The 26,824-nt window shown below is 46.3% G+C and overlaps 1 protein-coding gene across 9 annotated transcripts in view; it reads right to left on the reverse strand.

Moving 5' to 3' along the window:
• Positions 1-26,824, reverse strand: part of TTLL11 (tubulin tyrosine ligase like 11) — a 240,147-nt gene that overhangs the window by 119,289 nt on the left and 94,034 nt on the right. For 8 of the 9 annotated variants that reach the window (XM_086683912.1, XM_086683911.1, XM_086683910.1 and 5 more), the window contains 3 exons: positions 19,847-20,422; positions 8,098-8,193; positions 7,232-7,347 (listed from right to left, as the gene is read on the reverse strand). In XM_086683912.1, coding sequence (XP_086540038.1) covers positions 7,232-7,347; positions 8,098-8,193; positions 19,847-20,422 — 788 coding nt within the window. The remainder of the gene's footprint in view (positions 1-7,231; positions 7,348-8,097; positions 8,194-19,846; positions 20,423-26,824) is intronic. The other variant, XM_086683916.1, reaches the window with a different exon arrangement.

The following is a 26,824-nucleotide window of genomic DNA, read 5'->3' on the forward strand; positions in this document are numbered from 1 at the left end:
AAGAGGCTTTTACTGGTTACTCCTGACTTAATGCTTAAACACTTTCAAATGGAAGAGAGTTGTTTGGTTTTATTTCTTGCCCATAACATAATGCACTTATCATTAGTCATTTCCTGTCTGTTCTTACTTGAAAATGCACGCATATTTTTCTAGTTTGCTGACTGTCGTCCAAAATGTGAGGCGCTTCGAGGTACAGAGGGCACAATATATCTTGAAGCCCCAACACCCCAACCTTGGATAAATTGCCTCAGCTCCCTATAGCCTCTGATGATAATAGGACTGTTGGGTTCTCAACTATTTCAAAACATGATGAAATGTCTGGCCTCTTTTTCCAGGAAAAAAACACACATACATAAAATCTCGTGTAGTTAATGGGTTCACAGATGCCCTTCAAGCCTTCGTGGACTCTGGATTGAAAACAAGCTTTGATTTTCTTCGCTTGCCATTCGAGGCCATCCTTCTGGCCTCTGGGTCTTTATCCACTTCCCCAGCAGCACCTCCTCTCTATTAACCCACTTCATGCACCTGCCTCTCCAGCTGATTTGAACTCCTAAGTTCCCTCCAACAGGGCCCCGTGACTTTGTTTGGACGTCCTTCCATCCATTTGTATGTTTCAAATATTACTTCTCCTCGGTTCAAGTGCCATTTTCTCCTTGTCAGTTTTTTAAAAAATATTTATTTATTTATTTTGAGAGAGAGAGAGAGAGAGAGAGAAAACATGGGTGGAGGAGGGACAGAGAGAGAGACACAGAATCCAAAGCAGGCCCCTGTCTCTGAGCTGTCTGCACAGAGCCTGACGTAGGGCTTGAACCCACAAACCATGAGATCTTGCTCTGAGCTGAAGTTGGACACTCAACCAACGGAGCCACCCAGGTGCCCCATTTTTTTCAACTATCCATTAATTATCAGTAAATAATCTTTTCTTGTATTTTTCTCCCTTGAAAATTTGTCTTTACCTTTAGAGCACACTTTGCACTTTCCACCTTATAGATCTGTATGTGTGGATCTCTCTCACTTCTCCCACTGGCCTGTGAGCTAATTCAATTTTGTAAGTCTTCTCCCTGGCACACAGTAAGTGCTCAACAAATACCCTAATAGTCCATAGCTGTTTCTCTAATCCTTGACATGAAATGAAGGATTTGCAATGAAATGCAAATAAATATGCAAATATTCGTCTCTCTGTGACCCGGGCTCCTGATTTATGTAGAAATCGTCAAAGGTGCCTGGGGTCAGTGTGTCCTGATCTGTAGGGTCTTGCCACAAAGGAATCCTTAGGAATCAGTGAGACCCAGAATTTCAACAACATGTCAGCCATGCAAGCACGGACGGGCCATTTGTCAGGATGGTTAGATGATTCTTCGGAAAGACTGTTTGCAGAAGAATATTCTCTGATAAGAAAGATAACATCCTGCATTTATGAAGACATGTTTAGTCTACACGTTTTAAGAGCCCCTGTTCCCTACCATTGAGGGGATTTCAGTAGGATACACTGTCTGTTTAAGTGGCAGAGGTCTGGACTTGGAGGACCTCTGATTAATGTGTTTTTGATAATCTTCTCCAGGATGGGACAGAGTTACATTCCTTGGTCTTGGTACAAGCCCCAGCTGTGAAACTGAAGCACTGGGAGATTTCTTGGTCTCTTTTCTCATAGAATGTTCCGCCTTTATCCTAGATTCTATGTGGAATCAAACGAATCTGGGGATTCTTTTAATTTATTGGCTCTAAACATGGTGCAGGATCCAAGGGAGATGCTTGGAGTCAAGGTCAGAAGTGAAGCCTGAGCTCTCAGTGAAGCCTTCGGAGGATAAAGCTGTTTAGATCAGGTCAAAAGCTGCCCCAACACCCTGATAATACACCTGGTTGTTCCTGTGATAGGAAGTAAACGGAACTGGGAGAGGGCGGTGAGATGTTACTGGGAGAAAAGAGGCCTCCGTGCCTTATGTAAGTCGTGTTCCAAATACACGCTTCTGAGTAAGAGATGGGCGGTCTATATCGCAGTTCCCAGGCACTGCATGGCATCACCATGTCAAGAAAGTCCCTTTAGACTCCTCCAAGCCTGCCTGTCTCTGACTTCACTTAGACTTCTCTGAGGCCCTGAAGGGCTAGGATTCCTGAGAAATGAATTTGGGTCCCAGAAATATCTACATTCAGGAAAAGAGGAAAAATGCTACTAAGATGGCTCCCCAAGGTAAACCAATCTTCCAAAATTAATGAATTGATGGAATCATCACTTTGTTTCTAAAATAATCCAGGAATGCAATTTCTTCACTTCTGTTGCAGATAGAAGTTTAAAAAAAAAAAAAAAAAAAAGACTGAGGGCACCCACATACCTTGACAAAAGCAAAACTTTCCATTGATTCTCCTGATTTTCTCCCCTATCTTACAAGCTTAGCTTTGAATCCTTGGAGAAGCTGGAGGTCAGTGGAACAACATGGCAAAATGGAGAGACACTGGTGTTGAAGTTGGGAGACCCTGGATCCAGTTCCCACTCTGCCTCTGACCAGCTTTGTGACTTGTGACAAGTTACTGACCTTCTCCATCTGGGTTTCGTCTTGTATGATGTACGTGTGCAGAACCATTATGTACGACAGACAGGCTGCTTCAGAAGCTGGTGACCTATTTGTCACCATCAGGAGAACCCCGAAGCCTGATTGGCCACTTGGTGGGCCTAAGGACTAGCGTTTGTCTAATGTTTTCAGATGTCATGAGGCTCTCTCAATAGGTGTCACTTCATATGGTGACCATGACAATCCAGTCAAGGAGATATCTCCACCCCCATTGTTAAAGACCAGATGGGAGAACAAAATCCCTTGGCCAAGCTCATGGGGCAGCGATCAGAGGTGAGAAACTTCACCCCAGACCTGGCTGATGCCACGTACAGTGCCTCACCAGGACACGGGCTGCTCCTCTGTCAGGAGGAGATTCCCGAACCAGGGAGCCGACTGGCACATGGTTTCTAGATCCCTTCTGATTCTAACAGTCTGTGCTTCTCTCAATATAATGAGGGGGCTGGAGTAAACCAACAACGTTAAAAAGAGTCTGTGCTCTCAAATGAAATCTCCTGTAGAAGGCCAAAATATGAAATAGATAATTGCTTCCACCCAGATGTCCATCAAGTGACAAACAGATAATAAAATAGAATATACCCATATAACGGAATATTATTTGGCCGTAAAAAGGAATAAGGACTGATACATGCCACAACATGGGTGAACTTTGAAAACATGCTAAGTGAAAGAAACCAGACACAAAAGACTGCACACTGCATGATTCTACTTATATGACGTGTCTGGAATAGGTCGATCCGGAGACAGAGAGTAGGTTGGGGGAGGTGGGAATGAGGAGTGGCTGCTTCATGGGTACAGGGTTTCCTTTAGGGGTTGACATTTTGGAAGCAGTTAGATAGGGGTGGTGGTTGCATAACACCGTGACTGTACTAAGTGCCATGGAATTTAAATAGTTAATTTTATGCTATGTGAATTTTACCTCTATATATGGGTGTATACGCACAGATATATGATATTTCCAGAGTCCCACCCCATCAGCCTCCCCCTTCGCATGTCCCTACAATGCCTCCAAAGAACCCTAATGTGTAAATCAGAATCACTTCATATTACAAAATGTTGTCATAGTTCAGACAGCTATTTTATTCCTTCAGGGGCTAAAGGTATTTTTCCTTAATCCAACAAATAAATATGCCTGGGACAGTAATATCTTGCTACTCAGAAACGGAACCTTCCATTGGCAAACAGCTCCAATGTCCACAGTGGTCCCATAGCTTCAGTTTTAGGATACGTAACTCAGAATTCTACTCTAAGTATACCCAGAAAGATAACAATAGCTAAGCTTTATTTTTTGGTGTTTTCTTCTCATATTCTAGTAGATTGTTTTATTTTGAGTGGTGAGCTAAGCATGATTAAGTGGCTACTCTGAATAGTTTTTCATGTTGTTTCATTTAAATGCCATTTTATAGAAAAGGACACTGATAATTTTTTCATGATAGTTTTTCATGATAGTTTTTCATGTTGTTTCATTTAAATGCCATTTTATAGAAAAGGACACTGATAATTTTTTCATTATAAAATTTTATAATTTTATAGAAAAGGACACAGCTCTGCAACAATCCTGAGGTCGGAACTTAAAGCTCATCCCTTCGAGCTCAGGAGAAAGCCTCCAGCTAGGCCAGGAAGGGTACGTGCAGTCACCAGCTCCTGTGCCCAAGGAAGGCACGAGGGCCACTTTCAGTCCCACCAGGAAAGTGACCCCAGCCTGTCAGCCCCTGAGGTGTGTGAAGATGCCTGATGCATGGACACACGTCCCCTCGGCACCTTCCCAGAGAAGTTGAGAGGCACGAAGAGGTCAGGACCTCTATCTACCATTTCTCCTCAGCGTATATGGGGACAGTGAAGACCAACCTCAGTGGTCGCGCTGACGACATGTGCTCAAGGACGAAGTAACGAGGGACACTGCAGACCCTCGTTTGCTAAAGAGTTGTAGGGAAAGGCTAGGAAATCATCTGTTTTTAAAGGTTTAGGTCATGGACACCTGGGTGGCTCAGCCGGTTGAGCGTCTGACTTCAGCTCAGGTCACGATCTTCGCAGCTTGTGAGTTCGAACCCCGCATCCGGCTCTGTGCTGACAGCGTGGAGGCTGCAGCCTGCTTTGGATTCTGTGTCTCCCTCTCTCTCTGCCCCTCCCCTCCTCACATCCTATCTCTCTCTCTCTCTCTCTCAAAAATAAATAAACGTTAAAAAAATAATAAAAATAAATTAATTTAAAAAAATAAAGGTTTAGGTCAGATCCTATTTAAACACAAGACACTCTGGTTTCTAAAGCTCCCTCCCATCCTAGAAGTCTCTGTGACATCATTTTCTGCACAGTGACACGGTGTCTGATTTGGACACATATGATTCAGCATTACTACACTGGGCATTTTCTGTGGGCATAAGTATGGTGCTTTTTCAAGTTATTCTGAAACATTTCTACACAGAGGAGTTGAGGATAATTTTAGCCTTTTTTATCTGCATGGTAAAGTTACCAAAATGGTAATAATAATTCTTTACATACAAATGCACTTTACGGATTACAAAGTACTTTCAGGGACGATCATTACTGTGTTTTTTTTTTTAAAGGTGAAATTTAGGAAAATTATCAGTAAATGACATTTGGCTATTCATATACCCTCTTATATTCTAGGTAAGAAAAGGGGGAGAGGAAAGATTTATATTAGAATTGAGGTCAGGTTCTAGAAATTTTACCTATTCCTGGTTATCAATTTTTAAAAGAGCCAGTGCTCCTTCAGTTAAAACAAGGTTCTGCTACTTATGATTGGTAAGCTGCAAATGTCTTGCCCAACCTTCCTGTGGTCCCGTGCCCCGTCGCTATTAAATTTTAGTTGTGCAGCTCACAGAGATGATCCAGAATGCCAGATGTGGGTAAACAAAACTAAACAAAACGGAACACAAAAAAACTGAAACAACAAGAAGAAAGCTAATCACGTTTCAATATCACTTAATGTGAAAATACAGTGATGCTTTTATATCTTTTCCTGTTTTTCATGGCCACACAATGGCCCCTGGATTTGTTCACACACACACACACACACACACACACACACACACAAATCAGGCTGCTAATGTGTCAAGGTCATCTTCAAAGAGCTGTACCGGCGTGCCATACTGACGTGGATAGCCACTGAAACCTCCCCACAGTGCCACACAATCTCCCAAGACCTAACCTCTATCAGGGAGATCGATAACCCTTAGAGAGTAGATGTTCAAGGAATGAATTTATTGCAATTAATCTGACCAAACTGCAATCCACCTGCTGCCTTTCCTTCGGGATGGCGGAAGAAAGCAGTCACGTGCTCATACGAATGGACACGTTACCCATGGTGTTGGGGCCACACCCAGGATGCGGCAGAGCTGACAGGCCACCACTTTGAAGCTCTAATTGGCCGAAGCCACACCCGGCGGGACTGGCCCTCCGAACTGCAGGTGAATGTTCTCGGCCAGGTCTTGCCAACAATGGCAATCTGTGCTTCCCACGGGGAAGAACGCCCCAGAGGAACACTCAACCGAGCAGGCACCATCCAGCCTGACTCAGAATATGACAAATGCTCCTACAGAGTGACATTTCCTGCCAGGCAGTGGCACTCAACCTTGACTGCACGGTAGAATCACCTAGGGAACCTAAAATACTTCTGTGGCCAGCCCTCCAGCCCAGGCTCATTAAAATCGGCGTCTCTAGAAGCGGGGGCCCTCACACTGGTATTTATGAAAGCTCTCCAGATGGTTCTAACATGCAGCGAAGGGAGAAGCACCAGTGCAGAATATTCTAGCACTGTCTGGGCTTGAGCCCAGCTGGTGAGGTGCTGCAGGAGAGGAACTCGCAAAACACCACTTGCTTAGGAAAGGGAAGTCCATGCTCCCTGAGGTCTCGAGCCACAGCTGACAAGTGCTTTATTTGTCTGCGGGCATTTAGGTCAAGCTGATTTGTTGGGGGGACAAGGAGGGCTTTGATTTTTTTGCCTAAAACAAGCATAACGATATTTACTTTGTGAGAGCCAGGAATTTGATAAAAACAAAACAAAATACCCAAATGAGATGCTGTTCATTTCTGGGGTGATTCCGGGGAGGGAGGGGTGGGGCACATACTCTTACCAATGCCCCAACTGGGGTAACGCACCCTGGGGCCAGTGGGATGGAAAAGAACAATAACTGTAAAGAATACAGAACTCCCAGAACTTCAAGTGGCCCTGCAAACGTCGAAACCAAAAACTTATCCTGCAAGAGTATAAACATCAGGAAGAAAGTGAAAAGGGAAACGATTCTTATCACGTCCAAGCAACCTATGGCCCTCTCCTTGGTTTTGTTTTACTCTCTCCCTATGTTTGGGCATTTCCAAGAAAAGCTCTACGTGAACAGTGGTGGGTGAGAGGAGATTCCACCTCAGGGGAAAGTGGGTTCGTAGAAGAGACTTTCCAGATTCAAATAACAGTCAGCTAAAAATTCATCAGCTGAATCCCAAACGTTGGATTCATATACAAGTCTCCATCTCCTGATTGCAAGTCACTATATTTGGAGGCTGATGTCCACAGATGAAAATGTGATGGGTGAGATTGTTTAATGTGTAAATCTCACTCCAATGTTACAATGCTCTAAGGGAACTTAGCTGCTTGGGACACTGCCAGCAGAGTTGATAGAAATGAATGATATAAAAAATATACTCACTGGTTCTCTCTTTTCTTCTTAAGTGGGTCCATCAGGCGTAGTGTGTCTCTGATCACGGCCACCTTCACTTCTTCATCGACAAGGCTGGGGACATTTTCAAAGACCCCCGGAGAAAGCTTGAATGGGTAAGGATTCAGTGTTACAGTGGAGAGTGATTCAGTACCAAGTACCTATTAGCACTGGCTCCAGTGGTTGTACTGTTAGGCTTTGCTTATGTTCATCTACAGAAGGTAACTTTTTAAAGACTGCCTTTATGTTACTTTTACAGTGTCAGTTTCCTTTAACAAATCAACAAAATATGTAAAGCAGAAATACATACATACATAAGGAGCACTATGTCTTTCTAGTTATCAAAATCATACATGCTCGCTGTAGAAAACTTGGAAATATAGAAGGGGTTAAGAAAATAAAAGAAATCCACATACTCCCCCCAAAACACAATATTAGTATTTGGTGTGTTTCCTTCCAGTCTTTTTTTATGCACTAACCACTGTTGAATGTGCTATTTATGTTAGTGATTCGAGTATGTCGACATGGCTAAATCATATTCCTAGAATTTCAATTAGTTCATCTCCTGAGGCTAACTAATTAGTTCACGTCAAAAATGATGGAAAGGTTCAGCTGCCTCTATGTCTGCAGACCTTAAAAATTGGAAGAATGGCATGCTGAGAAGTTACCAGGGGTCGGAGAGGTCTTATATTTATAGACTCTGTTCAGAGCTCCACAAAACTGAAACTATTTAGACTGGAACAGAAGTTCACTGTGCAAATCTGAGAATGCTGAACCTTGTTTAGCCGAGTGAACAGCATGAGAGGGCACGTGCAGTTGTATGGCAATATATTCAACGAGGCGTTCAAAATACTTACTTCTTGCTCATGTTCGATTCTCATGCTGGGATTTGCATTTACTTCCAGGAGAATAGGCTTCAGATTTTTCATCAGAAGGATGTCAAAGCCTAGAATCTGGGTAGGATACACATAATTCAAGATTACTCCCTCTAGCTACAATTTCTTTTCAGGAATCAAGTATGGTGTTAGGGTCATTAAGGCGACAATAAGTTCAAACTTGGCCCCCAACCTGAGCCTTGACCCTGGCTTCTCTTGTCCACGGCCCCTCTGCGCCTGGGTGTTCTTGTCAGGCTAAATGGACAGCAGAAAATTTCACAGGAACCTTGATGATGGGATGAGTTCTCCTGGTGCATTTCAGCAATATCGGTGACCTCTTTCTTCCTTAACAGGTTTTTTATTATGTTGAGGATCAGTAGTGCCCATCAATTTCTCCCTCTCCATCTGCTCTCCTCTATTAAGCTGCTTCTTAGCTAGATCTCTGAAAACCCAAGGCTACCTTTCATAACCTCAGATGTCCATCAGTATCACTTAAGGAGCCCTTTCAAAACCACCACATATCCCCCAGCTCACACCTACAAGTCAGAATCTTTCAGAGTAGAACCCAGGCAAACGAGTTTTGAAAAACAATGCCCCCCTGCTCCCCACCCCAGTGATTTTGAAAGACGCTCCTTAGCTAAGGAAAGGGAATATTTATTAGGCACCAATTACTCCACGATGCACCAATTATTCATAATCTCGTTTAGTCCTCATGATGGTGTGTTTGAAGGAAGGATCCTGCTCTCCATTTTCCAAAAGCAGAAACTGAGTCTCACAAAGGCCAATGGATTTCCCCAAGCTCGCCTAGCGAGTAAGTGACAGAGTTGGATTTCATACCCACAGAAGGCTGGCTCCAGAATTTGTGGGATCCAGTGCAGGATGAAAACACGGTGGGGAGGGGGAGACTTGTTCAAAAAGTACTGACAATTTCATGATGGTGGCAGCAGAGCATTAAACCAAGCACGGAGCCCTTCTGAGCACAGAGTGCTGTGTCACTGCACAGACCCACACCCAAGGCTAACCCCAACACCATGTGTCCTTGATACCCTCCCTTCCATCCAGCGTGCTGCTTTAGGTGAGGCTTCGTCTTTGGCTTCCTCCAGTTCCTCACAAGCCCTAGGATGGGGTAAGCTACCCTGTGCATCTTTCCCTCTGCCTGAAACAACCCTTCACCTGCAATAACATCTCCCGATCCTCAAAATCACTGGTTCTAATTAGATTCAGACTCAAACCACAAGGACGTCAGATTCTCGGGAGGACTCTCCTTATCTCTCTAGGAGGTGATAAGGTAGAAAGCTTCTGACATAATTGACACAGTCCCAAAGTTTCAAAAAATAAAGTGGAGAATAAAGGAGAGAAAAAGAAAAAGATACAGCTGTATCCCCTCCTCTGTGGATCAAGCAGAAAAGATGAAGGGAAACCCATTTACTTGTCTATATAGAATGTGCATTAGTCAGACGGTAATTATCCAACTGTAGCCTCATTCTTATTAATGAAATCAGAGCCCGAATGACCATTTTTGGGGGTAATTCAGGATGAGGTTATTCTTCAGTGAAGGGCAATGAGGATGAGAAGTTGGAAAAAGTCACCCTTGCTCTATTTTTCTTTCCCTGGTCATGAAAAGAAAGGAATGGAAATTCAGTAGAAAATGTTACATGCATTATAGATCCACTTAATAATATATGGCAAGTGGCTATGAGTGATGAGGCCTTTAGAAGACTCTGGTGACATCATCAGTCTAACTGCAGACCGGGGCTGAGGCATGTGGTGTTGATGAGGCTACAGAGAACAGCGGGCTGTGGTGCCTGCATTTATCATCCTTAGTCATCAGCTGCTTTCTGCTACATCTTAGAAGCTTAGACTCGCTCTTTCTCAGCTTGGTGGGCTCTTTCAGTTCAATGAACAGTGGTTTCCTGAAAATAAAGCTATAGGAAAGCTGGAGAAGGCAAAACCTCAACAGCCATACCGATCTGCACCCACCAATGGCATGGTATTTTCTAGAACCTAAACTTGGGTGCATGTCGTTGAATATGTAGGGTCTTGTACAGAAATGCTTTGGAGTCAGAAATACTTGGCTCCAATCCTACCTCTGTTTCTCGCACTAGCTAGACAACTCTAGGTGCAGTGCATAGCCTCTCTGAGCTTCATATACCTCACGAAAAATGAGAGCTGATGATAGCTACCTTGCAGAGTAGCTGATGATGGAAGCAAAAAGCACCTATGACTAGGCTCATCATGTAGGAGGTACTCAATATATGACAGTTCCCTTTGCAGTTTCCTACCGATCCCACCAACAAGAAATGGCATTATGTGGCTTTAGAGTCCAGAAGAGCTCATTTCAAATCCTAGCTCTGCCTTTAATGTGCATAACTATGGGCAAGTTACTTAGCAACTCTAAGCCCCAGTTTCTTCATCTGTAAAATGGGAATAAGAATAGTACTTACCTTAGTTCATTAATTCAAAAAAATATTTATTGAGTGCTTTCCTATATCCCAGGAACTATTCTACCTTCTAGAAATATAGCAGTGGACTAGACGAGGTCCCTGACCCCATGGAGCTTACAATCCAATAAATAGTGGGGAGCCAAGACCAAATAAAGATAATGCAATGTAAAATATTTTGCACAGTGCCTGAAACATAGTAAGTATTTAATAAAGGTCATTATTATATTTTTTTCATGAATTCAAGGAAATATAGATTTTCTTTTCAAAAGTTCAATGAAATATGTAGCACCAGTGGATCTCAATAAACAGAATAACGGAACTGGGAGGAGCTTAGAGTTGATCTTGTCATAAAATTCTGGAATAGAGCTGGAAAAAAATCAGGAATTTGGTCCAGTGTTTTTCAAAATGGGGTTCTTTTCTGGGGAAGCACTGGGGAGGCTAGATCAAAGCCACTTTTACCTATCTCATATACTGGATCCCCAGAGAAGAAAGCTTTATATATATACATATGTGTGTGTGTGTGTGTGTGTGTGTGTGTGTGTGTGTGTGTATAAAACATAACGTATAATATGTATAATATGCATATATATATAAAGCTTTCTTCTCTGGGGATCCATATATACATATATATACATGTACATATATATATATACACATATATATATGTGTATATATATATATATATATATATATATATACACATATATATATTTTTTAAACTCCGAATTTAGTCTAACAGCCACTTTATGCAGATCATAAAAGCAGCTTAGAAAGGAGAAAACCTCCCTCCAGTTTGGTGGCAGAGCAAGAATTGTCAAAAGGAGAGAGAGGACTTTTCAGTCACATGATACTCTGCCCTGATGCAAGCAATTATGTGTTGCACGCCTCCTACTTGAGGGGTACCCTGGGGATTCAAAGTTATCTGTCTTTCAGCCCTTTTAGAAGCTTCCAAAACAACCTGGGAAGAAAAGGATCCTGCACCATTACTTGTAAACTCATGCCAAGGTCCAAGCTACGTTCCAATGAGGGGGGATTCTCTCTTGAACCCTAGAACTACACACCCATCTGTATCCAGAGTAGTCCCAACTGGGAGGTCCCAGAGTCCTCAAATTCAACATATCCAAACTCAGTATCACTATCCAAACTCACTAGCCTCTAAAATGGTCTCAATGACCCCCACCTCGTGGCAATCATGCCCTTGTGTAATCCCTTTCCTTTGAGTGTGAGCTGCACCTAGTGACTTATTTCTAAAAAACAGCATAGGGCAGAAATGATGGGATGTCACTTTCAATATCAGATCATAAGAAGACCAGGGCTTCCATCTTGGAAGGCCTTCTCTTATTCTCTTGCTCACACACTCTGAGGGAAGCTGGCTGCTACGTTGTGGACTGCCCTCCTGGAGGCACAGGTGACAAGGAACTAATGTCTCCAGCCAACAGCCAGGGGGTGCTGAGGCCTACCCCCAGGCTTCTTCCCCAGTCAGGCCTTGAGGTGACTATAGTCATTGCAGCCTTGTAGGAGACTGAACCAGAGGGAGTCCCCGAAGCCTAGATTCCCGATCCACACACACTGAATGATAATAAATGTTTGTGAGTTTAAGCCGCTAAACTATTATTTTGGGAGTAATTTATTACACAGCCAATTGATCATTAATACAGCACCTTTCTCTAAAATCGACTTTGCCTCCTGTATTCCTTATCCACCCAATTACACAAGTTAAAGCTTTCTCCTTCATCTTTTACATCTAGCTGCTCACCAACTCGTGTACATTCTGCCTCCTGAAGAGCTTTCCAGAGCTGGCCCATCCTCACCGCTCCTGGCCTAGATCAGGTCTGCACCAGCTCTCACCTGGACTAATTTAATAGCTTTCCCATTCATTTCCCTGCTTTCGATCTCACACATCTAGTTCACCTGGCACAAGGGGCTGCCAGAGTAATTTTTCTAAAATGCAAACAGAGTATTAGCATTCCTCTGCCTAAAATCCCTGCCTGCAGAATGAAGGCCTAGGTCCACGGCATGTCCTACAAATTCCTCTATGACCTGACATCTGTCTCACATTCCAGCCTTATTTCCTCTCCCTCCCCCCCTGCACATCTTGGGCTGTAATTGTGCTGAACTATTAGTAGTTCTAGGATGCTTTACTGCTTTCTCCTTTATACTCTTCTGCCTGGAAGACAACTTTACTGATGAAATATTTACTGAGCACCTACTAAATACTCAGTACTATTCTAGGCCCTGAGGATAAACCAGTGAACAAGACAAATGAGTGTGATATGGTAGGTGGAGGGGAGGGTTGGTGGTTTAGAAGGATAACTAGGGAAGGTCTTGTCATCCCATCGTCTTCTGGCTTCCACAGTTTCTGATCAGAATAACTTTTTGGTTATTCTTTGTTCCTCTGAACATAAGATTTTTTTTTTTTTTATCACTGGCTTTCCACAATTTGATTCTGTTAAGCTTTGATGTGTTTGTGTGTGTGTGTGTGTGTGTGTGTGTCCTCCTTGGAGTTTCTTGAGCTTCTTGGATTGCAGATTTCTAGTTTTTTCTCAAATTTGGAAATCTGGGGCTATTTCTCCAAAAAAAAAAAAAAAGTCTTTCTGCATCTTCTTTGTCTCTTCTGCTCGGGGAGCTCCAATTATACACATGTTGATATTGTACCAGAGATAAGCGAGGGTCTGTTCACTTATTTTTCCTGTCATTTTCTCTATTCTATTGCTGTGTCTTCAAGTTCACTGATCCATTTCTTCTGCAGTGTCTAATCTGCTAATCTCATTCAGTGAATTTTTCATTTCATATTTTGTATCTTTCTCTTCTGAAAGTTCATGTGGTTCTTTTTAATAGCTTCCATCTCTCTTCTTCATTAAGCTCATATTTCCCTTTAAAATGTCGTGCATAGTTATAACAGCTGTTGTAACATCCTTCCCCTACTAGTTTCATCGTTGCTGGTAACTCTGGGTCTGTTTGTATTGGTTTCCTCCCTTGGTATGGATTGCCTTACCTGCTCTGTGGAATGCCTGGATGCTGAATGCTGGATGGGAACGGATGCTGGACACTGTGAACATTACAATGCTGAGTGTCTAGGTTTTGTTTTTTAAAAAGTGCTAGGCTTTTTTGGCAGTTATTTGCAGATTAGTTTGATACCTCCAAGGCCTATTTTTTATGTTTATTTATTTATTTTGAGGGGGAGGTGGAGGGCAGAGAGAAAGGGAGAGAGAAAATCCCAAGCAGGGTCCATGCTGTCAGCATGGAGCCCGTTGCAGGATTTGAATCCATGAACCGTGAGATCACGACCTAGGCCGAAATTAAGAGTAGATGTTTAACCAACTGAGCCACTCAGGTGCCCCCAAGGCCTATTGTTTAAACTTCACTAGGGTAGGTCTAGAGCAACTTTCATTCCAGGGAAGAGTCAGTCCATTAAGGCATAACTTCTCCGGAACCTCCACTGAATGCTCCTGATGACCACCAAGGATGAGCCACACTGGCTACTTGGAGTATAAACATCTCTCCCTGCTCTGTGTGGGCACCGGAAGTTGTTTCGCTTATCAGTTCACCGGTCACTCTTTGCCCAGCTTGACTGACCCACACTCCACACATGGTGGCCTAGCACTCAGTAACAACACAGGGGTCTCTGCAGGTTCTGGAGCCCATTCCCTGCTCAGCTCCCTCCTTTTCAGAATTCCGTCCACAGAATTCCAGATACCTCAGCCTTCCCCAACTTTGATCTCCAACTCTTCAGCTCATTGAGGTCACAGGGCTTGGTTCAGGCTCCTCCCCACATCCATATCCAGGAGATTGCTCCCAGACAGGAAGTTGTGGCAACCGTAGGACTCACCTCAGTTCCATCCCCCACTTCCTCAGGGATCACAGTGCTGAGATGTCTGTTGTCCAAAATCTGAAACCACTTATTTCATGCACATTGTCCAGCTTTCTAGTCATTTTCAAAAGGCTGTTAAGTCCAGATTTGTTGTTCCATCATGACCAGAAGCAAAAGCCTCGAGAGGGGATGCACGAATAGGGACTGAATGAAGTAAGTGGGTAAGTCATTTGAAGAGCTAAGGAAGAGCATTCCAGGCAGAGGGAGCAGCAAGAGCAAAGGTCACTTTTGAACAACAGCAAGGGGTGAGCAAGAGGGACAGTGGTAGGAGATGAGGTCAGATAGAAAGACAAGGGACAGGTCATGTCACATCTTGTAGGCCATGGTAAGGAGCCAGGACTTTCAAGTGCAACGAGAAAGCCGTTGGAGAGTTTGCACAAGGGAAGTAATTTGATCTGGCATGTTCTGAAAGAATCACTCTGGCTACAGTGAGAAAAATAGGCCATAAGCAGCAAGGGTGGGAAACAGGACATCAATTAGGAGGCTACGGAGGTGGTACAAGTGCAAGGTGACCCCTGCCTGGACTGGGATGGCAGCAGTGGAGCTGGTCAGACGTGGTTACATTTAGGATCTATCTGCAAGCGTTGTTTGTGTATTAGATCTAGGGAGGAGAGGAAAAGAAGAAAGCAGGATGGTTCAGGTTTTCCGTTTGTGGAACTGATCGGACGTCGTGCATTTACCGAAATAGGAAAACAATGGGAGACGAGGTTTGGGAGGGAATTCAAGAGTTTGATTTTGGACATGTTGGATGTGAAAGTCCCACTAGATGTCTGGGTGAAAAAAATGAAAGGGGGCAGCCGGATATACCAGCCTGGAGCTCAGGAGAGGTCAAGACTGGAGATAAAAATTCAGGAGTCAACAGCACATAGCTGGTACCTAAAGCCACGGGGCTAAGTGAGGTATTTAGAGAGTGGTTGTACATAAGAGAACTTTCCAGGCACTGAGTCCTGGGAATCCCCAACACTGAAGGTCCAGAGGAGGGGCACAGAAGCAGCGGCCAGTGAGGTGGAAGGGAAAGCAGGTCACTATGGGGACCCTTGCCCCTTTCTGCTTGGCAAATTCTTCTCCATGCTTAAGCTCCAGCTAAAACGGCTCCTCCTCTGGGAAGCCCTCCCTGATTGGGCCAGGCAAAGTTAATTACTCCTTTCTCTGTGACAGGCCCTCTTACAGCATTTACGGCAAAGAAAGGTTAACTTGCAAGCTCACCAGCTAGAGTGGCTGGAAAAAGGAGCCGCTATTAGCTCAAACCCAGGGCGTCTGAGAGCAAACCCCAAGCCCTCGTGTGGCCTTAACGCTGCTTCTTATCTCCTTCCTATGGGGTGCCTGGGGCTGAAGGCGAGCAGGAGGTCAAGAGGACAGAGAAGAAAGAGAAACGCGTTAGCATTTAGGAAAGGTGTCTCCTCCAGACATCTAAGGGAAAGGGTCATGAGCCAAGGAGAGAATTAGACACAGAGCTAAAGGAAGATACAGACCAAGCAACAGGATTGGGAAAGAATGTTTTTGAAAGCTGAGCGGAAAACCTTTCCTCTGCATGTGTTTTTCTGCCACATGAATCATCTACCCCCAGATGGACCTTACTGCTGAAGCCAGAGTCACACTGCTGCCCCCAAGAAGACTGACATGGGGATGTGTTGTGGCGGCAGAGGGGGGGGTGGGTAGCAGTGTGGCTGGGCGATGACGGGGGCCGGGCTGGAATGACAGGGTTGCCACGTTCCCTAGGCAACAGATTACAGGAAACCTGCCCACAGCCTGAGCCGTGCCAGCAGCTGCTCCGGGCCACCACAGTTTCCCAAGTAGTTATTGTGGCTATGATTGGAAAGGGGGCACAATCACATGTTTAAGATAAATGTAATGTGGTTGGCTAGAGTCTATGTCCTGGAATGCTGCAGTGTGGGCCGGGGCCAGGCTACAGGCAAAGGGGGCTTCACGACAAAGAAATAATTTATTATACCTGCACAGCACATTATAGTTTGCAAAGTCCTTTGTACTCTTTATCTCGTGTGGGGCGGACAACAGCACTGTAAGGAGGGTGAGGAAACCGAGGCACAGAGAAGTTAAGTGACTTATGTAAGATCACACAGCAACTCGATAGCAGAACCATACCTTCTCCCTAAATCTCTGGGTTTCAAATCACTTCAGGTATTTGAAACCCAAACTAACAAGTGTTTTACCAAGTGATAAGAATAAAGTAACTAAGAGAGGCCCCCAAGGGAAAAAGAACAGTCTTTTCTCAATCACTGTGAATCTGAAATGCAGGGTAAACCAAATTTCAAACACCTAACACTTTATGCCTTGTCGAAGTTTTTCACCTATAATACGTCACGCTACCCCTAAGAAGGCAGGTGGGGAGGTGAGTGTAGGCGATTCAGACAGGGAGACAGAGGCCCAGGGTGGTGAAGAAGCTTGCCCAAGGTCACATAGCTGGAAAGAGGAAGAGCTTCTCCTTTGGAATGTTACTTCCAGCCCAGGGCTCATCCCCTGGCCCCCAGGTCTGGAAGCATTTAGTGTGGTCAAGCAATGGAAAACAGATATGGGGCCTGTGGTTCCGTTTGCTAGACGTGATCTGTCCAAACCAGTGGCTCCCTCCCTGTCTGCCCTCCAATTCCTCACAGTGTGGGCCCCTGGTTCCACCCCAATGACTGCCCCGTGCGTCCTGTCCACAGCAGGATAGGCAGCGAACAACCACCCTGGCCCCTCCCCGCTGCACGCTCACTGTGCCAGGGCTGTGTGGCTTGGCTGTGCATGCTGGGCCCACATGATACTCCTGGAATAGCTGTCACCGTCAAACAGATGTGACCACATGGTCCCCTGGGATGACCCCTGGATGCCTCCACGTTGCAACTATCTCCTGCCCCCAATCTTCTCATGGCTTGGGATAAGACGCGTTTTCTCTATTCCTATCTCTAAATCCTGCCCACTTACCCTTTCTAATGCGTTAAGCTGCCTACCGGATGGCTGAGCTGGGCATCCCACCTGGGACCCAAAGCCTGAGGTCTAAGTGCCTAAGGACAGATCTTCAGATGACAGCCATCCCCTCCTGGAACTGATCACTGCCTGAATTGCCCTCCAAAGGGTCCCACCAGCCTGCCTGGAAACCCTGCTGACCAGTGCCCAGCCCCAGAGGCTCTCTGTTTGGCCTCTCTGTTTGGCACCTGCACCTGGGGACCAGCCCCCTCTCTTGCTATTGAATTAACAGCCCATCCGTTAGAGACGCTGCCCCACTGCGTCTCCTCTCCTTGCTCCACACCACCCGCTGCTCTCCCGCCTTAGACGGAGGACGAGGAACAGCCCAGACAAATAGTGTGTATTTACACTGGCATCTGCAGCAATACACAGGAAACAGCCCCAACACCCCACCTCAACATGCAGTGGAGGAGAATGTTGAAAAAGACTGTATACTTTATAGCAGCGTTTTTATAAATCTCAAAACCAAGCAAAATGAAACAATATACTGTTCGGGGATACATTCGTGCATCACAAAAGGATTTTTAAAAACAAGGGGATGATACACATAAAATTCCGGAAAATGGGATCGGGACAAGCACAGTAGTTGGCAATCTTGAACGGGGAGGGGCGGGGCGGGGCGGGGCGGGGCGCGTTTGGGATGATCATTCTGTTGTTCTGCTCCGTAGCTTACACACATGCTCTGTGTATTCTATTTATACGTCGGTTGCCACAAGTAATTCTAAAGATGAGATGGACAGGGTCCCAGAGGGTCTTGCTATCTGCTCCCCATTCTGATTTATCTGGTGCTGGGAACCTGTGTGTCTCCTGAGCGCCTGGACTCCAGCTTCCCCGACACCCACTTCGTAGACGGATGCCCTGAGCAAACCCTCTGCTGTCACTCCTGCTCCCCGCCCCCACCTGGGCTCAGCCCACCACACCGTGGCCCCTGCCCCGTCACTCCCCTGAAGACCTCGAAGCTCAGTGGGCACTTTCAGTTCTGGTCCCGTGTGACATCTCAGCATTCGCCGCTGCCGTTCCCTGCCCGCTCCTTCTCCAGGCACGCCTTCCTTGGCACTTAGGGTGCTTCCCCTCCTGATATGCCTTCTATGTCTCAAGCCCCTTCTTGTTGACCTCCTTTGCTGGTCCCCCCACCCGAGCCGCCTCTCCCTTGCCTGAATGGTGGTGCCCACGGAGATCTTCTGAGGCCCCACCTCCCTGCAGCCTCACGTGGCCTGAGTCACTGAATGCTGATGACTTCCCAGCCCAGCCCCGGCCTCTCGCTCCTGAACTCCAGGCCCAAATGTCCGACTGTCCACTCAACCTCTCCACTTGGATGTCACACGGGCACTTCAAGGGCATGGTCAAGTCCAACTCCTGACCTTCCCCACACAAGCCCGGTCCCCTTCCTGAGGTTTGTATCCATCCATCCGAGTGCCTGAGCTCCTGGGAGTCCGTGTTGGCTCTCCGCTGCTCCCTCACCACCACACTCCCCCCACCCCATCTCCAGCCCAGCCCTTCCACTTCCAGAACGGCTCTCAGACCTATTCTCTCCACCCACACTGAGACCTTCCTCATCCTAGTGAACACCACCTCTTGCTTGTATGAAAGCCATCGGTTCATCAGCCTCTGCTCACAGCCTTGCCCAATCCACTCTCCCCTCTGCCTTTGGTTTCTTCTTTGTAACGTGCGAACCCGAGCATGCCAGTCCCCGCGACCACCCTCTGGGGGACCCCTCAGCCTTCCGCGACTCGGCCACTACCGACCTGCCCGGCCTCCTCTTCCCTCGTCTCCCTCCAAGCTCTGCCTCAAACCCCACCCGCCAACCACACTGAACCTCTTTCAGTTCCTTGAATTGCCTGGTTGCCCCCGGAACACCGTCTCCCCCAGCCCAATCCAGAAATCTCCCGCTCCATCCAATTTCCGCTCCTGCAAAGCCTTCCCAGACCACCCTCACTCTCACCTAGAGGACGTTAGATGGCCCCACAATGTCACGGTGCCCAGTACATTTCTTACTCTACTCTAGCACTTTATACCAGGTGCTTCGTAAACCATGTGTCTCTCATATTAGTAAATTCTATGCCTCGGCCAGTGGAGACCTGACTTACTGTCTCCCCAGTACCTGCGACAGGGCCTGGCCCCTACTAAGCAGGTGGTAAAACATGCTAGAAGGGAGAATGAATAAATGAACGGCAAGCACTGTGCTTTATGTATGTTATTTCATTTAATTCTTACAAGAGTCCTTTAAGGGAGGTAGTCTCGTCTTACAGGTGAGAGAAGGGAAATAACTTGCCTCAAGTCACACAGCTGGCAAATAGAAAGTTGGACCCAGGTTTAACCCCAAAGACCACACCAGCACCCACCCCTGCCAGCCTCTGGCCATGCCGCCCCACCCCTCATCTCGCAGGAAGCTGGGAGCCCTCCAAAGGCCCCATCAAGGTTGGGAACTCAGGTGGAGACAGGCGAGGGTTACCTGGAAGCATGTGGGCCCCGGCCTCCCTGCAGGGATGTCCGACTGGTAGAAAACCTTGAGCTCTGGAGTCAGGGCAATGACAGTCTTAATCACCAAGGAGATGATATCAGACCAGACCTTCTTGATGTCAACACCTTTGGAAGACAACCTACAAAGAATGCTAGAAAAAGTCCGTTTGCTGCCCGTGCTAGTACTGTCCGAATGGACAAAGTTACCACTATGGATGTTCAGCGAGTAGTTGGTTAAGTGCATAAAGATGTGGTGCAGATTTTTGGGGTTGGGCTCCTGATATGGCTCCGTGCAAAATCTAGAGAGTCCGTCTTTGGCTATATAAATCTCTAAGGGGTCTAAGGACTTGAGTAAGACATACAGACGAATATCAAACTTGAGTTTGTCGATAAGAAGAGGTTTGCAGATGTACTCCTGGACCACCGCTGGCCTGCTCTGAAGGGTCCCTGCCAGGCGGATGTCACTGGGGTCTTTAATGAGGTAGATTCCATCACCCTGACAACCACCATCAGGTTTCACAATAAAAGTGGGCTTCCAGGATGGGTCACCGTCTTTCACCATTCGAACCTGGTGGGGGAAAAAAGAATGGCTGCATTATATTCTGGACCCCCAAGTCAGAGCAAGACCTCAGCAAATGTTTCGTGAATGAGTGACAAAGTGAGCCCTGCCTCTGTGAGCATTCACTGAGCACCAGGGAGATAATACTGTACTAGGTACCAAGATAGTGACCTAAAGACTGCCCTTGGCCTTGTCCTCCAGAAGGGGGACTGAGAGTCAGGCAGATCTGAAGTCACAGGAGCTAGGTTCAAATCCAGGGTCTTTGTCAGTTATGGAGTCTAACCCCAGACAAGTCATTTAACTCATGGTTCTATGATGATGGTAAGGAGGAAAAGGAAGATGACGAGGAGGAGGAGGAGAAGGAGGAGGATGGCTAACACCATTTATGAGTGCCTATTACGTGCCAAATAACTCCACTAGGCACTGCACATTAGTTACCGAGTTTACCCCTTACAGAGAATAGGATTCTCTTTTTACAACATAGGAAGCAGAGAGGGCACAGCAGTTGTTAAGAGTGTGGGCACTGGAATCTGACTGCCTGGGCTCGATCCTGGCCCTGCTGCTTACTGCGTGACCTTGGGCGAGTTACTTAAGTTCTCTGTGACTCCCTCAGTCTGTAACATAGCAGTAAGATAGCAGTAAGATTGCACTGAAGAATAAATGAGATAATGAACGCAAAGGTCTAAGCACACCGAACCTGACTCATGAAAGGCAGCCACGAAGCCTAGCTATTCCTAACTGTTAAGGATGAAGTGATTTGTCAGCTGAGGGGTAGAAGTGGGATTGGAATCTCGATCAAGGACTCTACAGCACCTGCACCTTCCTCTACCCTGCCATGTCTCTGTTTCTTCCTCTTCAAAATGGAGATCTACAAACCTACCCTCACTGGCTCGCGGTAAAGAAATAAACTAAAATGTGCAAAGGGCCGAGCCTAAGACCGAACGGGGAGCTCGTGCGGGGAAATGTTCATGCCATCATTTATATCTATTACTCAGTTCATCTGGTAGACTGGGCCCATCCTCCTCCAGTCTGTGGAGATCTTTTTGAAACTAGATTCTGCCATCCATAATGTCTGCTGTCTTCCCATCTCCAGGTCAGCAGGACATTCACACAATTATCCAGGGCACTTGACCAGTCCAGACAGTCAGTCTGGATCTGCAGGTCTGCATAATTCATATGCACCCAATTCCCCCGGACACTTGTCAGGTCCTCTGTGCAGCTGTGGACTGAATGGCGCGCTGGGGGAGGGGAGCTGGAGGAAACGCGGGGGTGGATGTGAAAGGGGCAGCCAGTCTCTCTGCAGCTTGTGATGTGCCGGACCCCAGAGCAGGCCTTCCATTCTGAACTCTGTAACTCAGAGCCGAGCCTGGGGGGGCCGAGGAGGTGGCGGGCCCCAGCACTGGGCTCGCCCCAGCCCTCCACCTTTGCTGTGTAAGCTCAGCCCAGGACATCTGCACTCTGGGTTGTACTTATCTCTCTGGCCAGCCTATATTTCTAAGTGAAGCTTTTGCCAATTCCTTGGGCACTATCGGTTACTCCGGGCTTGTAAAAGATCTTTAACAATGGAGAAACACTTAAAACCTTAATAATGGTCCACATCAATTGTTTCCCCTTGTCAGCAGGATTTGAGAATGGAAGTTCACGAGAGATCAATGCAAGCCTCCCAGGGCCCTCCACTGAGCCTTTCTTGCAACTGTGACCTTGACGTTTATGTAGTTATTTAATATTCATCCAAAGCATTCATACATTTGGCCCTTCACAGTAAATATAAGCATGCTGGAGAAATGGCAGTTATGGATCAGGAAGTGAAAAATGTCAAGTTTGCAGCGATGGATAATTTTTCCCTCTGGAAAGCTTTTACTATGCCAAAGATACTAACAGTTCAATATATTATCGGGAGCAATATTTTCTCCTTTGAATTCAGTGTATATGCCTTAAATAAATTAAACTACGTGGTCAATAGTCTCTGTCATTCATTGCATTACTGAATATTTCTTCTGCTCTTTGCCAGAATAGGACCATACAAATCATGATTATTAATACTAATGGGATCATTGAAATTTTAGAACTGGAAGGATCCTCAGAGATCAATGCCATCCAGTCCTCCCATAATTCAAACTGGGAAGCTGACCTACCTGGCTGGTGGGATGGTTCCGAGGAGATGGAGGCTGTCTGACCTCACCTCAGGTTCTCTATGCCAATTTACCTCTACAACATAAAATTAAAGGCCTCTTTCTCCCGAATACTATAGGGAAGGTTCTCTTCATGTGGCAGACAGTTGGGATCTGAACTCTGGCTGTACAATAAGGGGGCTGGCCCCCGAGCACGGCCTTCTTGGAGCTGTAACCACAGATGCTGAGTTTGCCAGGACTTCCCCAGTTCCAGAGCTTCTCTCAGGTTCCTAGCTTCTTACGATAGAGGCACAGTCTATGGGAAAGCCTCATAGCTCTTCCAAGTGGGGTTCCCATAGCCACCAGATCCTTCAGTGACTTCTATTTTTAAAAGGGAAAGAGATTTTCCAAAATTCATATTCACTCTCCTCCGAGGTTTTACTCAAGGGTGGCCCTTTCCCTCCGGTTATTAGAGTCAAGCGCTAATGCACTGGTTCTTAGTGAACTCGAGGACCGGAATAAAAATACAGTCTATAACTAGGCCTCAGCCCGAGAGAGAGTCTGATTTAATAGATCTGGGATGAGACCTGGGCATGTGTATTTTGGAAAAACATGACGAGTGATTCTGATGTTCCCTTAGCTTGAGAATCGCTGAATCAATGTGAATTAAAGAAAAATACAATCTGGGACCAACCTAGAGAATGAAGTTTTCTGCATTGATGTTAGCCTGAACCCGAGGAAGACCGGCACGTAGGCTACAGCTGATGGTATCTCCAGTTTTACCCAGGGCTGCTGTTGGACGTGAAATCCATTATCTTGTAACTATGCATGGGTGGTTGAAAGAGATGCAAACAGGATGTGGTGGCCTGACCGCTTGCTACTCATCCGGCCTAAGGGAAAATTTATGTGTCTTTTACTGCCCCCTAGTGGATATCTGAGAAATGTGACTGGGAAAAGACCCCAGTTCAAAATTCTGACTTTTAGCAGTAACCCGCTCTACTAATAATGGTCTTAAGGAAGCACCACCACAAAGAGCAACCTCAGTAGACTGTTACGGTAAGATCATACTTGGAATGAACTCCTCTCTGAAAGACTAGGGCTGGCCAAGGTCATATTCCGTGTTCACGCTCTCGGTTCCTTAAATACATTCCACGTTGTTTTCCCTACCACATAGATGGGACTATCTGTCAAAATTCTCTCTCAGGATGTATAAAACTTTTAAAATTATGGGCAGCATGAATATAACATCCTGTAAATATATATCACCAAAAAAAAAAAAATCCATGACTTCTATACTCTTCATTGTGCCTTTTTGTATTTTCCAAACTTTCCATTAGGAAAAAAGAAAAAAAACAGAGGAGTGTGGCAAGGGTGGGCAGCAGCAAGGGTCTCTAAATGTAAATGTACAAGGAATACTTCTCGGTGAACCGATATTTGTATATCCGTGTTCGTATCAGCATGACTCATAATAGCCAAACCTGAGTGTCCATCAACAGATGAGGGGATGGACAAATTGTGCTATTCCCGTCCAATAGAAGATCATTCAGCCATAAAAAGGAAGGAAATTCTGACACCTACTACAACATGGATGAACCCTGACATTATGCTCAGGGAGATAAGCCATCACACAAAAGGACAAACACTGAACGGTCACCCTTACATAAAGTACCTAGAGGAGTCAGAATTCATAGATACAGAGTAGAGTGGTTACCAGAGACTGAGGGGAGGGAGAAGTAGAGAGTTAGTGTTCGGTGGGCACAGAGTTTCAGTGTGGGGAGAGGAAAAGAGTTCTGGAGACGATGCTACTCAACTATACGCTTAAAAATGGTGAAGATGGTAAGTTTTATGTTATGCATATTTTACTGCAATGTTTTTGTTTTTAATTTTTTTAACGTTTATTTATTTTTGACACAGAGAGAGACAGAGCATGAGCAGGGGAGGAGCAGAGAGAGAGGGAGACACAGAATCCGAAGCAGGCTCCAGGTTCCGAGCTGTCAGCACAGAGCCCGATGCGGGGCTCGAACTCACAAACCATGAGATCAAGACCTGAGCCAAAGTCGGACGCTCAACCGACTGAGCCACCCAGGCACCTCAGTTTTTTTAAGTTTTTAAAAAAATTTTTTTTTCAACGTGTATTTATTTTTGGGACAGAGAGAGACAGAGCATGAACGGGGGAGGGGCAGAGAGAGAGGGAGACACAGAATCGGAAACAGGCTCCAGGCTCTGAGCCATCAGCCCAGAGCCTGACGCGGGGCTCGAACTCATGGACCGCGAGATCGTGACCTGGCTGAAGTCGGACACTTAACCGACTGCGCCACCCAGGCGCCCCTAAAAATTTTTAATAAAAACATGCAAATAAATAGCTTTTTGGTGAGTTAGGAGGAAAACTGAAATAAAAAAAAAAAAGCAGAAAATCTGATTTCTAGCCCCAATTTAGTCAGGTCATTTCTGATGGTGTGACCTTGAGACAGTCATCTAACCTCCTGGGCTTTGTTGTATTCACCTATAAAATAAAGAGGTCACACTAAGGTCCCTGGCTTCTGCCATCTAACAGGTTCTGAACATTGATTTATCTTGATATCACCGGAGTTGAAGGCTGTGTTACAAACACACAAGGGACATTCATCAGCGGACAGTTTATGCTGTGCCACCGTGAGGAGTGCAGCGGTAAGATCTCCAAGAGCAGGAGATCTGGATTGGAGATTTATGATGCACTTGAGGAAGTCAGCTGGGCATCTGGGGGAAGCAAGCTAAAATATTTTGAGAGAGAAATTCAGCAACTGGAATACTAAGCCACAAAACATCATTAGCAGCGAGGGCAGCTGAGAGGACAGTTGCTGAAGAAACACTGTGTCTGCAACACCAGGGAAGTCGAAGCCGGTTGGAGCGGTCCTCTGTCACTCAGGTGGGTCTGCATTCAATCTTAGCAACGGAGACCCTTGGTGTCACAGGCACAGGTAAAACAGCTTTTGGAAGACAAGCAGATGTCACAGAGCGCATGCGTGCGGGGACCGGCCCCTTCCGACCTCCGCGGACTGAGCCTCGCTCTCAGGGCAAATCCCTACTCCCAGTGTTCAAGGTGATCGCCGAGTCAGCTGAGGACGAGGCAGTCCCCAGCACCAGACAGGAAGGGGCAGCGTGGGAGGCAGACAGGTGACACCAAGAGGAAGAACCGTGCAGGTATCGTCCTGCTGCGGTGGGTTTTAATGAAAGCAGGGGAAAGACAGACCAGTCTGGGCAACCACAAACCGTTCCCACAGCTGCAGAACAGAGAGCAGTGAAATGGGCAGAGTGCTGGAAATCGCACCAGTGAGGTGCTCGTGGGTCAGGCGCTGTTCTAAGCACAAGCACGTTACATTATCATCTCACTTAATTCTCCACAACCCTATTTTACGGTTCAGGAAATGGGGCCCCAGAGATGTTAATTAGCTTGCCAAAGGTCACACAGTCAACAGGATACGGAGTCAGGATTTAAACACAGACAGGCGGGTTCCAGAGCCCATATCTATAGTGAACGAGAGAAGGATGTGAGGAAGATGAGGGAAAAAGACCACGGCTAGGCATGGGGTGGGGCCTGACAGGGAAGGACCCTGAACTTCATTTTAGGGAGTCTGGACAATGTCTTGAAGTAATGGAGAGTCACTGCAGGGTTCTGAGAAGGAAACAGCCAAACTGGATGCGTCCTTAGAAACATCCCTCTGGCTGCTGCACAGAAAATGGCGTGGAGGGGGCAGAGGTCAGGAGCAGAGAGGAGGAGCCTGAACAGAGGCTGGCAGAGGGGTGAAGGGGGAGAAGGCAGGTTTGAGAATATTTTGGAGGTAAAATCGACAGAACTGGGTGAGTAGGTGAGGGAGAGAGGAGCATGAGGACAGTTCCCGAATGTCTAGGTGATGGTGGTGGTATTCCCAGGGAAGGGAAGAGGAGAGAGGTCTCAGGAGGCCCGGCGGAGATGGTGATCCAGACAGAGGAGGTTGGAGGGCGCATAGCTGGAGAGGCTCTGTGGCCCCCGGAAATGTCTGTCTGGAGCTCAGGAGATACATCTGGGGCCATCAAGCCCCTGGATGATGGCTGTAGCCTCCATGACGGGCCCAGTTACACAGGGATAGTTCAAGGGGGGAGATGAGCCCACCTGGGAACAAGAGGCTAGAGGAGCAGAGGAGATCACAAAATGTCTTCTATTTATACTTGATCCCATAAGCCACTGGTGGATTTTCAACCTGGGGGTGGTGGGCACCCATACCAGTCATCTGCATGAGGAGGACGGTTTGGAAAAAACAAGACCAGACGCAGGAAGATTCGG

Source organism: Puma concolor, chromosome D4 (genome assembly GCF_028749965.1).
Source record: "Puma concolor isolate L17-30 chromosome D4, mPumCon1.1.hap2, whole genome shotgun sequence".
NCBI classification, from domain to species: domain Eukaryota; kingdom Metazoa; phylum Chordata; class Mammalia; order Carnivora; family Felidae; genus Puma; species Puma concolor.